Raw genomic sequence first — 13,137 nt, 5'->3', positions numbered from 1 at the left:
GTCTTATTTAATCCTCAGAAAGCCTCATGAGGTGGATAATGTCATTCATGCCATGAGACACTGAGGCTCTGAGGGTTAATTTGCCCAAAGTTGCAGAGCCAGGACCTAAAGCCCAGGTAGTCTAATCTCCTGAGCCATTGCTAACTGCTGTGCTACTCAGCTGCCCATGTCACTTACAGCGGACTTACCATCAACGGTAACTTGAATCTTCTGACTAGCTGACACAGTTCCATTTCCCTGAATGTTGACCTTCACGATGTAATTGCCTTCATCAGCGAACTGCAATGGGTTGATGAGCAGGGAGGCATTGGGTGGCATCATGGTGAATTTGTGTTGGTATTCCAAGTCGGGAACCACAGACTTGTTCACAGAGCCCAGTAAGTATTTGGGCATCATGTGGGGTCTCTCAAACAGCCATATGATCTGGATGCCTGAAGCCGGAGTGTGGAATCCATAGTGTACGGGGAGGTAGAGAGCCTGACCCCTGATGCCATGGACTGTGTGTGATGGCACCGCCACCTTCAGCCCGGAACAAGCACCTGCTATGAAGGAAAGGAAAGTTGTAAAGACCCTGAACCACATTTCACAATCTAAAGGGGAAATACAGAGAGAACCTGATCAGGCGATAATCCTTTTCAAAGAAGAGAGGCTTCTAGGTACTGACTCTTCTAGTACCGGTTACCTGTAGAGGTAAATATTTGTCTCTGAAACCTGCATTTTAAAAACTCCCCACAAAGACTGTTGATTGCATGACCTCTTTAAAGGCAAGATGAAAAGGAAAAGCAGAAGTTATTATCTCTAACTGTTAAAGAATAATGGGAAAAGGAGAACTGGGAAAGATTATTAGTTCTAAAGTCCAATGAAACCTTTTAAAAAATTTGAAATTGTGACTGATTAATGTCTGAGTCATATCATATCCTAATCAAACTATGTGGTTGACGGGCTACTACCTCCTGAGAATCTTCCTCCACAGTCTTCTGAAATGGCTTAACAGTCCATAATTGGAAGTTTTTCCTTTTAGCTGAAGCCTTGCCAAATGCAAATATCCTAAGGAGAACGGCATTAAACTATGACCAGTTGTGATTGGTTATTCCTGCTCAGAAGCAGGGATCTGGTTGGTGTGTTTGAGCCACAGCAAGAGGCAGGAGCAGGTGGAGAAGAGTGGAGTGTAGTGAGACAGGAGGCCAGCAAGGTGGCTGGGCCAGACCAGGGAGTGCCTTAGGGTCATGGCAAACACTCTGGCAATTTTACTTTGAGTGAGATGGGAACACAGCTGGATTTCTGTGAGCAAGAGGGATAGAGGTCTTTCTTCTTATTTTTTTAGGTGTGCTCTAGCTGCCGTGAGAACTGACTGAAATAGGGGAAAGAGCAGGAGCAGGGTGACCACTTAGGAGATGACTGCAGTAAAGTAGGCAAGAGATGACTGTGCTGTAGATAAGGGTGCTAGTAAAAGATATTGTGAGAAAAGCCCGGTGGTGCTAACAGGATTTGATGACACATTGAGGGTGGGATACAAGAAACAAAGATGAGCCAAGAATGATTCTAAGGTTGTTGACCTGATCAACTGGAAGAATGGAGTCGTCATTTATTAACGGGCAACTAATCAATTAATCATGGGGAATACTGTGGGAGACATTTTCGTGGAAAGATTGGGAGTCAGCTTTGGAAATGTTCATTTTAGATGCCCATTAGAAATCTAAGAGGCAAGGTTTCTTCGTAGTTTCTGGCACCTGGAGATTTCCCCTTCTTTACCTTGAGCTATACATTGTTTTATTTTATCTAGCATATATATATATATATATATATTTACAATTGAGAAGAGAGTCCTCCTTAGCTCAGGTTACCATGTAGCTACCATTTTCTACCATTTTGATTAGAATACTAATCAAAAGCTCTTTGCTTCAAAATCCTCATTTTAAAGGGGAGCAATATGGTACCTACATCGTATGAACAGTGGAGGAGAAAATGAGAGGAATTTAAATGTGAAGTCTTTTGAACAGTGATGGAAAAAAGAAAGAACGGAAAGGAAATTGGAGACAGTTGGCATAGACAACACTTCTGGGGAGTTTTGCTGAGAAAAGGAGAAGAAAAAGTATTTTTTAAAATTTCTTTTTTTTTCTTTGGATAGATGCTGAACAGCATGTTTGGAGCTATTGGAATGATCACTAGAAAGAGAAGTCTTGATGAAGCAGAAAACAGATGGGTGAGGGTGGAAAAGAATCCTAGGTGAGGAGGGATGAAAATTTGGGCACAAATAGAGATATCTTACAATTTCAATTTTGTCATATACAAAATGTTTATCTTCTTTGATTGCTTCTCCCTTTTCATCTCTACTAGGAAGGGGATCTTTAAGATTTATCTGAATCATGTTGTGAAAGGTCATCAATATTAGGAAGGGAATGGTAGAAAGGTCTGTTTGTACAACGATTTATTTGGAGAAACTGAAATATGTAGGTCTGCTCCTATGAGGAATAAATTCTACCAACAGTAAATTCCTCTCTTTCTTTCCCAGGGTGGAGGTTAGAGCAAAGATTTCCATGGTTTTCATTTTTGGGTAGCTGTTGGTAAACAGTGAGACCCTGCGGCCAGCAGGGAACTCAGAGCAAGGAACTGAAGAGGAAAAAGGACAAAGAGGAAGGTCAGAGGAGGTTAAAGGGAGAAGGGGTGCCTAGATGCTCAACTGAAACTGACCATACAGACTAAAAATTAGGTGACTCTATGGGAAAAATAAATATGTGTCTTACAGTCTCCTTGGGCTCTGTGTGTATTTGTGATTGACATGTAATTTTTTTTTCTGATAATGGGCTGTACCTGTACATTCATTGTAGTGATTTGGTCCATAACAAAGGAGTTACAAAGGTATGAGGATTTGCTTCTGTTTTCTTTTCTGGCAAGTGCAAGAATGTTAAATTTGTAGTTCTTCTTAATTTGAATCATTAGAAAAAGAAGGAGCTTGTTGCTGGGAATTATAAAGAGGAGATAAAGTGTACTGCAGAAAAGGCAAGGAAATCATAAGAGAGCTAAAGGGAGATGAGAGAGTAAATCTAGGACTTAAAACTAGTGATGTCTGAGATATGTGAAGCAGAGACTGAGAGAAGGGAGTGAAGCTCTTGAAGTCATAGATATAGAAAGACATTGGGCATTGGATGGCGGACCTGTACAGGAAAAGATTCCTCTTAGTACATGTGTTATCTGCACGAAACAACAGGCATTTTCATGCCTTTCATTGTAATTGGTGATAGGACGTGCCTAACAAGTTCCTGGTAAGCAGAACTAGTTTTTTAGCACCCATTATTACTAACTTAAGATATGTAAAATGCACTTTTCACTGTATTTATTGTGTTGCTATTTCCTTTTTTACTTCAGTGAATACAAAAATATTCCTGAGGGTTTCACGGTTCATTCTTGATCTTGGACTCCCTTGTCCATACAGTCTTAAATTAATCACTTGCAAATTGCCTGGAAATAGGGATTTCAGGAACCTATTTTCTGAACTTGCAGAGAGATTTCTGAATTTCCTACTATGATAAAGTTAAAAGTACACTGAAATATGAGGTCTTAGTACAGAACACATACCTGGGATAAAACGGTGATTAGTTAACTGACCTTAGATAAGTAATTTTAATTCTCTGGATGGCAGTTTTCTTATGTGTGAAAAAAGAGTAATATTAGATGAGGTCCAAGGCCTCTCTCTACTCTTTATGTTTATGTTCTTGACATCCTAAGGTGCTTTTCTCAGGGTAGCAGCTACCCTACAGTTTAAAGGGGAAGGACTCATATTTTAGTGAGAGAGGACCCAAAGAATTTTGAAGTACTGAATCTCAGATTTAATATCCACTTATTAAGTTGGATATCTTTTAATAAAGTGGCAGTTCTGTGTTTTTTGCCAAGGTATCAAGGGGGATGGTGGGAATCTACATCATTGCCTTGAGAATGCACTGGAAAAAACGGCATAGCTCCTGATATAAAACTCGGCAGTTGCCTCTGACAGTAAGCAATTTGGTCATTGACTTATTGGTCCACTTAATACATTTCACAGCTCAACCTAGAAACCACTGCTAGATTGAGCTGTAGATAGATGGTCTGAGTGCAATTCTGGCCAATCTGTTCTCGGACTTTGGGGAAATCATTGCAGAAGTCCTTGTTTACTTTTTTTTTTTTCTGAAAAGGGGAAGAACGCTTTTTCTCTACTTTTTGTGTGGTTGAGTTGAAAAAGATTAACTGAGTTTGTAATATTCTGAAAATGATTGGGAGGCATTTTCTTACCATGGAGTGTGAGCATGACTGAATAGAAATGTAGGTGACTTTTGGATCTTGACTCAGAAAGCTGAATCTTAAGTAAGAAAGCTTGATTGGAGAGTCTATGACTTAAGTTATGGGAAGAAATTTTATTTAATAAAATATTAAATATGATACAAATATTGCAGCCCAGGGAAAAACAAAACTACTTTAGCAGAAAATAACATTTTATATGGCACTTACAATAATCATTAAGGGGAGTGAACTAGTTCTTTAGTCTATTTTAGAAATTGCATCATGTAATAATACCTTAAACAATATATTACCATCAATAGTATCTCTGAATATATTCAATGCTTATCATACCAAATGATATATCATGTTATTTAATTATTTTTCAAATATGTGTGCTTTTTCAAATATATGTATGACAGTGAGAAGACAGCACAGCTGTTACAATAGCTGTTTGCTTAGATTGCCTACACCATTTTTACCAGATAAGTTATAGGTAGCAAGTTATAAGAGTATCAGTGAGGAATGAAATTTTCTTTATACAGTTTCTAATCTCAGCCACTAAAATCTTTTTATTTTGCAGGAAAGACATGAATCTATTGATATGATGCAATCCTTACTTGTAGTGAACTTTGCAGAATAAACAGATAATAGGGTGCTTTTGTTACATTTTAGGATCACATACTCTTTTGCCATTGCTGTATTTCCCCTGACAGGTGTGGAATCCATGCTGGCAAAACAGTAGTTTACGGACTTAAAAAAATTAGCTTCATTTTGAGAAATTTTCAAGTGCTCTTTCCTTGTTGTACGAGAAAATGTAAATGACTAAACTATTGATTTTAGGAAGTCAACCTCTGTAAGAACAAATAAACTTTATGAAAATAAATGATATAAAAATGGATGAAATTTTAATTTCCCCTTAATATTCCAAATATTTGTACTTAAATGAAAATTCAATTTTATCATTAGATTCACTAATACATACTTTTTGAGTACAAAAAAGGAAACCCTTGACTTTTTGCATATAAGGCACTACACTAATTTGGAGAACATTGATAACACCATTAAAAATCTGACATACAGGGACTTCCCTGGTGGCACAGTGGTTAAGAATCCACCTGCCAATGCAGGGGACACGGGTTCAAGCACAGGTCCGGGAAGATCCCACATGCTGCGAAGCAACTAAGCCCGTGCGCCACAGCTACTGAGCCTGCACTCTAGAGCCCACAAGCCACAACTACTGAGCCCGCGTGCCACAACTACTAAAGCCTGTGCGCCTAGAGCCCATGCTCCGCAACAAGAGAAGCCACTGCAATAAGAAGCCCGCGCACCACAACGAAGAGTAGCCCCTGCTCGCCACAACTAGAGAAAGCCTGCGCGCAGCAACAAAGACCCAACGCAGCCAAAAATAAATAAATTTATAAAATTAAAAAAAAAAATCTGACATACAAACTTATAGCAATACTCTTCCCTTCAGAGACTCCCTTAAACTATAAAACTAAGACACTATAAAGGACTGTCCAGCGATAAAGAACACTTTTGACGTCATATTGCAAAATTTATCTATATTCCAGCAACAAAAGACTCCCTAGACCAGTTTCACTGTATTTAATATAAACATCAGACTTCACAAAGTGACCTCTACCGTGGCTCAAAATAGTTGGCATTTACTTCCCCATTGCCATGTATGATATTAGCAAGCACAACACAACTATTATTGACTGAAAATAAACTCTTGTATCTTTGGAGAAAATAGAAATTATGATGTACTTTGAACAGACTTTACGAACTACATTTGGGGCTTCAAATTTCTAAGATTTTTTAAAAGAAAAAACAAACTGATACTCAATATTCCAAAATACAAAAACATTTCCAAATTACCCATGGTCTTTACAACATACTACCAATGGAGAAAAGTAAATTTGTGAAAGAAAGAAAGTCTTAAGGGATAATAACTGCTTTAGCTACTTATGAACATGCTATCTATTTCTCTAAAGTATATTTAATTTTATTTTAGTAGAATTCTTCAAATGAATTGTCTCTAAGTTCTTCTTAAAGCCAATTACAAAAAATTACTTAGGAAATGACAGCAGTCCCATTGTTATAAAATTAAGTGTGGCACTGACACAATGGATACTTTCGAAGCCCAGAAAAATGCACAAAGATAAAAAAGCCGTTTATGGTCATCGCTTAATTTTCCTAAAAATTTCAAAACCTAAACAGATATATAGGCTTGAATTTGACAACATAAACACTGGAACAACAATCACAACTATGGGAAACGCAAACATTTAAAAAATTTACAAACTGTATATTTCAAATATGCGGAATATGAACAATATTAGGGATAAATGTAAATAACAATCACATTTACTATGAAAACTATACCATAAGATACCAGTAAGTGCAAAGCTCTAAACTACTGAAGAAGGCTAAAACTTAAGTTGTTTATTTAGCTAATTTGTTCTTAAAATTTAAGGAATAAAGATTTTTTAAAAATTTCTGTCTCTTGGATATAAATAAAACAAGAGACTTTTAAAACTGATAAATAGGAAGAATGGAAAGAAAACACCTGGTGAAAATAATGATGACATAAAAACAGTGGGAATGTTGGAGAAAGACTTTAAACTCTAAGGTTAAAGAGGAGAATGAGAGAGAAATATTAAAGTAGAGAAAAAAATTTTTAATTGAACTAGCCACTGGGCAAAGAGAAAGGCTAAAGGCATTTTGGAGAAATAATACTTTTAAACACATTTCTCCCGATTGTGTATAAAATATTTTTTGTCAGTTTGGAATCTCACCTTTTTCCACATTTCATAAGATAGGTAAAAAATAGGTAGAGCTAACAGTTTGCCACAATATCTTTAATTAAAACAGCCCAAAACTATGTTCAAAACTTGTTTTAAGTTTCACTGTAAGTGGTCACAAATTCATGATCTACAAGAATATTTGCCAAAGTAGAATGCATTAAAGAGTGTTGAACCTATATATAAACTCTGTAAAAAGAAGAGATTCATTAAGTTTTTAGAATGTCTTAACTTTCTTAATGAGTGCTACTCACAATAACTGTTGTCCTAAGAAAACAATAACCATCTATTTATTGAACCTCACTTCTCCTAAATGATCCTGTTTCTTTGCTGGAACAAAGTGTGTTATTGTTTAAAATTCTGAGCTGTTCTTCAATTATCTGAGTGAATCTACAGCCTAAAGCAAATATTTACCTTATGGCCACAATTTAATAAAAAGGTAGCTAGAACAAACTTCATGCAGTGCCTTACCTATGAGAAGGAGGTATATTTTGCACTGAAAGACCCCAACCGTGCTGCTGAAGGGCTCCATGAAAGCATCCTGTCCGATGCATACAGTGCCCTGTTCCTGGTGGCAACTTGGTTCATGGACCAGCAGCTGCTGGTTTATTTGCCAGGGAAATTAGCAGTGAGGTAACATACCCTAGCCTGCCTCTTGCTTCTGTGATTTGAATACAGAATGAATGTGTATACAAAGGACACAGGGAGTGGGAACACCTGTTATATGCTCTGCAAAAAAACAGGCTTGTGACTTTCAGAACAGCTTCTTAGCGATTATCAGTAATTGTCAGCATATTTCATGAATTATTCTTAGTTATTAATAATCACATGAAGGAAAACATCCTTTTGGGTGACTCTAATGAAACCCAGTATGCTTTCATAATGAGAGCATATTGTGAAATTTCCTGAAAAACAAAAGCGGGTTTCCTATCATGTAAAATGATGCCATTCTTTTGAAATTAAAATTTTTTTCAATGAAAATTGCAGTATTTCATGTATCTGCTAAACAGTTATAAATCACCATGAAGTCACTAAGTAACATGTAAAAGTTATACCAAAGAAAATAGAGCACCTTAATGTCTTTAAATGTGTATTTTTCTATGTAGTACTTCCTGTTACAAATGTCTGCCATGGTTTTATTGAATCTATGGATTCATGTAATTTTTAAAAGTAAACCACAGGTGTGTTTCCAAGTGACACTGAATCATGGACCGTGTGTAATTATAAATAAAAGCTCAAACCAAAAGATAATATCTGAGGTCACATTTTCACAACTGAAGCACAGAATAAGTGAACCAAGGCCCAGAGACAATCTTGCCTCTTACGGTGGTATCTGGGCTACAGATTTTCTGCCTGGCCTTTTCACTGCCATGGCAGCAGGCAGTCTGCGCACTTCCGCTTAATTTACTAAGTTATAAGTTAACCTCTATTGCATTTCATCTACTGCAAGAAGGTTCTAGTCCAAGCCTTTGCTATATAAAATAAAAATCTGCATCTAATCAAGCAAAATTCCTTGCATAAATCATTTTTTTAAAGTAAAGGCTCACTGAAGAAGTTCAGTGATAATAGGGGAAGGAAGAATAGTCCTCAAGTGTAATTAAAGGTAAAAAAAAAAGGAATGATAGTTATTTTGGAGTTCAAGTTTGGAAACACTTTTAGCATTAAAGCTTCCAGAACAGTTTCTACAGGCAAAGAAAATAAGTGACTATTGGAAAACCTGAGGCCTTTTCAGAGGTCACATTATGACCTCTCCAAGCTTCAGAAAAATGGTAAGAGCTTCTCCCTGGTAATTATTATACCACAATTTTCTCTGTGCTATCTCTAAATCTTGCATGTGTAATTTAGAGATAGCAGCATTATTTCAGCACTTATCTCATTAACCTCAATTGATTTTATTGCATGTTTATTTTCCCTCTGGGCTCATCTAATACAAAGACTGGTCTTATTCATCTATGGATCTAGCATAGTGGTTAACTAGTACTTTTGTTAAGTTGTTCCCCCAGAAATAAACCCAAATGTTCCTTGGCCCATGTCCTCTGATTCTCAGTTGATGCTTAAGAAATGCGTATAAATTTTAATATTGGATTGCACAAAATACAATTTGGAAAGTAATATTGAAGTTCTATATATAGCACATAGACTCCCCCTCACATCTTTTAAATCAATATTAATCTCTAATTGTTTTTTATTAAATAAGCTCTTTCTAGTGCTTTTCAGAAACAGTGCTGGCTCATGATAAAGTGTTTTGGGTCTTAGGCAAAGTGGGAGAAATAAAGATGATGGAGTAAATTTTTCTTAATGTTAAATTTACTCAATCTAAAGGACTGATATTTATTCTGAGATTTTTTTGGTTTTTTTTGTGTTATATTAAAAAATCCTTTATGACATAGCGATAACAGATGTTACATAAATAAATTAAATTCCAAAATGAATTAGGTCATCTTTTCATGTCATGGCACACAGTAAAAAACGACAACGCCTGTCTGGCACATCCTGAGAAAGTGTTGTCACAGAACCATGATAATGCGCCCTCTAGTGGCAGATAGTAGGAATAAAATCTTAGCTGCTGGAGTTATTTCTGAATTTAGGATGTTTACACAGGAAGCCACACAAGATAATGTTAAAACATACCTTCATTTGATAAAGGAGGCAAGAAGATACAATGGATAAAAGACATCCTCTTCAATAAGTGGTGCTGGGAAAACTGGACAGCTACATGTAAAAGAATGAAATTAGAACACTCCCTAACACCATACACAAAAATAAACTCAAAATGGATTAAAGACCTAAATGTAAGGCCAGACACTATAAAACTCTTAGAGGAAAACATAGGCAGAACACTCTGTGACATAAATCACAGCAAGATCCTTTTTGATCCACCCCCTAGAGAAATGGAAATAAAAACAAAAATAAACAAATGGGACCTAATGCAATTTAAAAGCTTTTGCACAGCAAAGGAAACCATAAACAAGACAAAAAGACAACCCTCAGAATGGGAGAAAATACTTGCAAATGAAGCAACTGACAAAGGATTAATCTCCAAAATTTACAAGCAGCTCATGCAGCTCAATATCAAAAAAACAAACAACTCAATCCAAAAATGGGCAGAAGACTTAAATAGACATTTCTCCAAAGAAGACATACAGATGGCCAACAAACACATGAAAGAATACTCAACATCATTAATCATTAGAGAAATGCAAATCAAAACTACAATGCGATATTATCTCACACCAGTCAGAATGGCCATCATCAAAAAATCTACAAACAATAAATGCTGGAGAGGGTGTGGAGAAAAGAGAACCCTCTTGCACTGTTTGTGGGAATGTAAATTGATACAGCCACTATGGAGGACAGTATAGAAGTTCCTTAAAAAACTAAAAATAGAACTACCATATGACCCAGCAATCCCACTATGGGGCATATACCCTGAGAAAACCATAATTCAAAAAGTGACATGTACCACAATGTTCACTGCAGCTCTATTTACAATAGCCAGGACATGGAAGCAACCTAAGTGTCCGTCAACAGATGAATGGATAAAGAAGATGTGGCACATATATACAATGGAATATTACTCGGCCATAAAAAGAAATGAAATTGAGTTATTTGTAGTGAGGTGGATGGACATAGAGTGTGTCATACACAGTGAAGTAAGTCAGAAAGAGAGAAACAAATACCGTATGCCAACGCATATATATGGAATCTAAAAAAGAAAAAAAAAGTCATGAAAAACCTAGGGGCAGGACGGGAATAAAGACGTGAGCTACTAGAGAATGGACTTGAGGACATGGGGAGGGGGAAGGGTAAGCTGGGACAAAGTGAGAGAGTGGCATGGACATATATACACTACCAAATATAAAATCGATAGCTAGTGGGAAGCAGCTGCATAGCACAGGGAGCTCAGCTCGGTGTTTTGTGACCACCTAGAGGGGTGGGATAGGGAGGGTGGGAGGGAGGGAGATGCAAGAGGGAAGAGTTATGGGGATATAGGTATACGTATAGCTGATTCACTTTGTTATAAAGCAGAAACTAACACACCATTGTAAGCAATTATACTCCAATAAAGATGTTAAAAAATATATAACTTCAATTGCTTTCCATTTCTACATGACTATTAAAGATGGTTTCGTGTTTTATCATTATAAGAAATTTCCCACCATCAACATCTCACATCTCACCTGTAGCCTACTGAGGGGCTCTGATTTACCATACAGTTCAGGAGCTTGTTTATTGATCTTATATTTGCATTTAAAGTGGAAAAACTGATTACATTAAGCAATCTATATCCATGGTGACTAAACTGCAAACAATGCCAGAAGCTACTGGGGGTAGTGTGTGTGTGTGTATGGGTTTGGGTGGGGGTTACTGCAAGGCTTTTTGTCACTTCTCAACTCACACTGTAGTTTACTGTCAAGTTTGTTTAAATTTTAAGTAAGGCTTGTCTTGCTTTATAAAGCAAAGAGTCTTCCATATGCATTTCAAACATCCACATTCATTATTTACTAGTAGCATATGAGTGCTTTAGAATCGTAGGAAGAATTGGGAATGAGAGGTGGTGACATGCCAATGCTAAGGTCAACATACGGCAGTGGGGAGTAAGAAGAACTGGGGAAAGAAAGCCCTGTCTTATATTCTAATTCGATAGGTCTTAGGAAAGATTAGAGTTTACAGGGGAGAGCTGGCTGCTAGAGGAGGCCATCATAATTGCCTATGCCTGTGCTAGTGTTCACTCCTACTACAGTGCTGCCTCCCAGAAGCCCTAATCTACTGATATGGCCCCTAAATGACTATACAGCAATGTTTTCCTTCCTGGGCCCTTCTCCAGGTCACTGCTTTACCTTTGGCAAGTGTCCTGTTTTCTACTACTGCTTGCTCAGGAAGTGTAGTTACATCATCCTGGGGAGGCTACATCTTTCTGCTACTTTGATATTTATAGGATGACTAGAAATGTATCTGCCTAATCAAAGCAGGATCTCAGCTTTTATTTAAGCTTCCAGGGGCTCCTCCTATTTGGGCCATCAGAAATACGTCCTTATCTTACTTTACTGCTAACGCTACTGCCCCGAATCAGATCAACTTACTTAATTCTTAGCCTGGATGTTCCAATCTACAAAAATGGGGCTGGCACCCCTTTACCAAGGGACGGCTGTCCAACAGGTTCTTCTGAAGACTTACTGGCAGGCCATTCACACCCTCCACTAGTTTGCTCTGGCCTACCACTAATGACCCTCAGGCAACTGTGAAAGTTCTAAGTCTCATATATGTATGGTTTTTTTTTGTTTTGTTTTGTTTTGTTTGTTTGTTTGTTTTTGCGGTACGCAGGCCTCTCACTGTTGTAGCCTCTCCCTTGTGGAGCACAGGCTCCAGACGTGCAGGCTCAGTGGCCATGGTTCACGGGCCTAGCCGCTCCGCGGCATGTGGGGTCTTCCCGGACCGGGACACGAACCCGTGTCCCCTGCATTGGCAGGCGGACTCTCAACCACTGCGCCACCAGGGAAGCCCTCATATGTGTATTTTTGAAAAATGGAAATGAAATGACATACTTCACCTTTTAAAAAGGGCTCTTTAGGGCTCTAGGTTTTTGTTTTTATTTTTTAGTTTAGGGAGTTAAAAAGGTAGCATGGGTGGCTCAGTTATTTTCTATAGTGTTAGGGTATGCTGAATTAGAAAATATATTTTATTTAGGCAACAGCACTGATTTACTTTACATGCTTCCAATATTATAGCTACAGCCTTTGAACTTTTAGAGGCCTGGCTGTCCACTTCATTTTAGTTAATAAGAAGTAAACTAAAGTGTAGAGTATTAGAGTTAAACAAAGTTGTAATGCTTTCTTGCCTCTTCAGGGTCAAGTAGATACAGAAAACACTCGCTTCCCCAGTTTGGTGGATAGGAAAAAACCAAATACACAAAATGAAAAAAACTTTTTTTTTTTTTTGTCACCTGCAACTTTGTGTATTGAGGGGAAAAATTCTGGGTTTGGATCTGGGTTCTAGTCCTGTGACCTCAGAACCTTAGACGGATTCATTTTCTCATTCTAAAGAGTAGATTTTAAATGCTAGAGCTGGTTGCCTATAA

The 13,137-nt window shown here is 37.5% G+C and overlaps 1 protein-coding gene across 13 annotated transcripts in view; it reads right to left on the bottom strand.

Moving 5' to 3' along the window:
• The window catches only part of HEPACAM2 (HEPACAM family member 2), a 66,082-nt gene that overhangs the window by 51,201 nt on the left and 1,744 nt on the right, over window positions 1-13,137 (bottom strand). For 8 of the 13 annotated variants that reach the window (XR_003795355.1, XR_003795357.1, XR_003795358.1 and 5 more), the window contains exons 1-2: window positions 7,530-7,707; window positions 189-542 (exon numbers count right to left, since the gene is read on the bottom strand). Coding sequence is in view for 9 of the 13 variants with exons in the window: in XM_029234498.1 (XP_029090331.1) it covers window positions 189-542; window positions 7,530-7,590 (415 nt within the window). In the remaining 4 variants the exon portion in view is untranslated. Of the gene's footprint in view, window positions 1-188; window positions 583-7,529; window positions 7,708-13,137 lie in introns of those variants that run through there. The other 5 variants (XM_029234497.1, XM_029234505.1, XM_029234503.1 and 2 more) reach the window with 5 other exon arrangements.

This window comes from Monodon monoceros, unplaced genomic scaffold (assembly GCF_005190385.1).
Source record: "Monodon monoceros isolate NGI ecotype Baffin Bay Population unplaced genomic scaffold, NGI_Narwhal_1 Super_Scaffold_2, whole genome shotgun sequence".
NCBI lineage: Eukaryota > Metazoa > Chordata > Mammalia > Artiodactyla > Monodontidae > Monodon > Monodon monoceros.
Note: the sequence above shows the minus strand (reverse complement) of the source record. Positions and strands in the feature narration are given on the sequence as shown.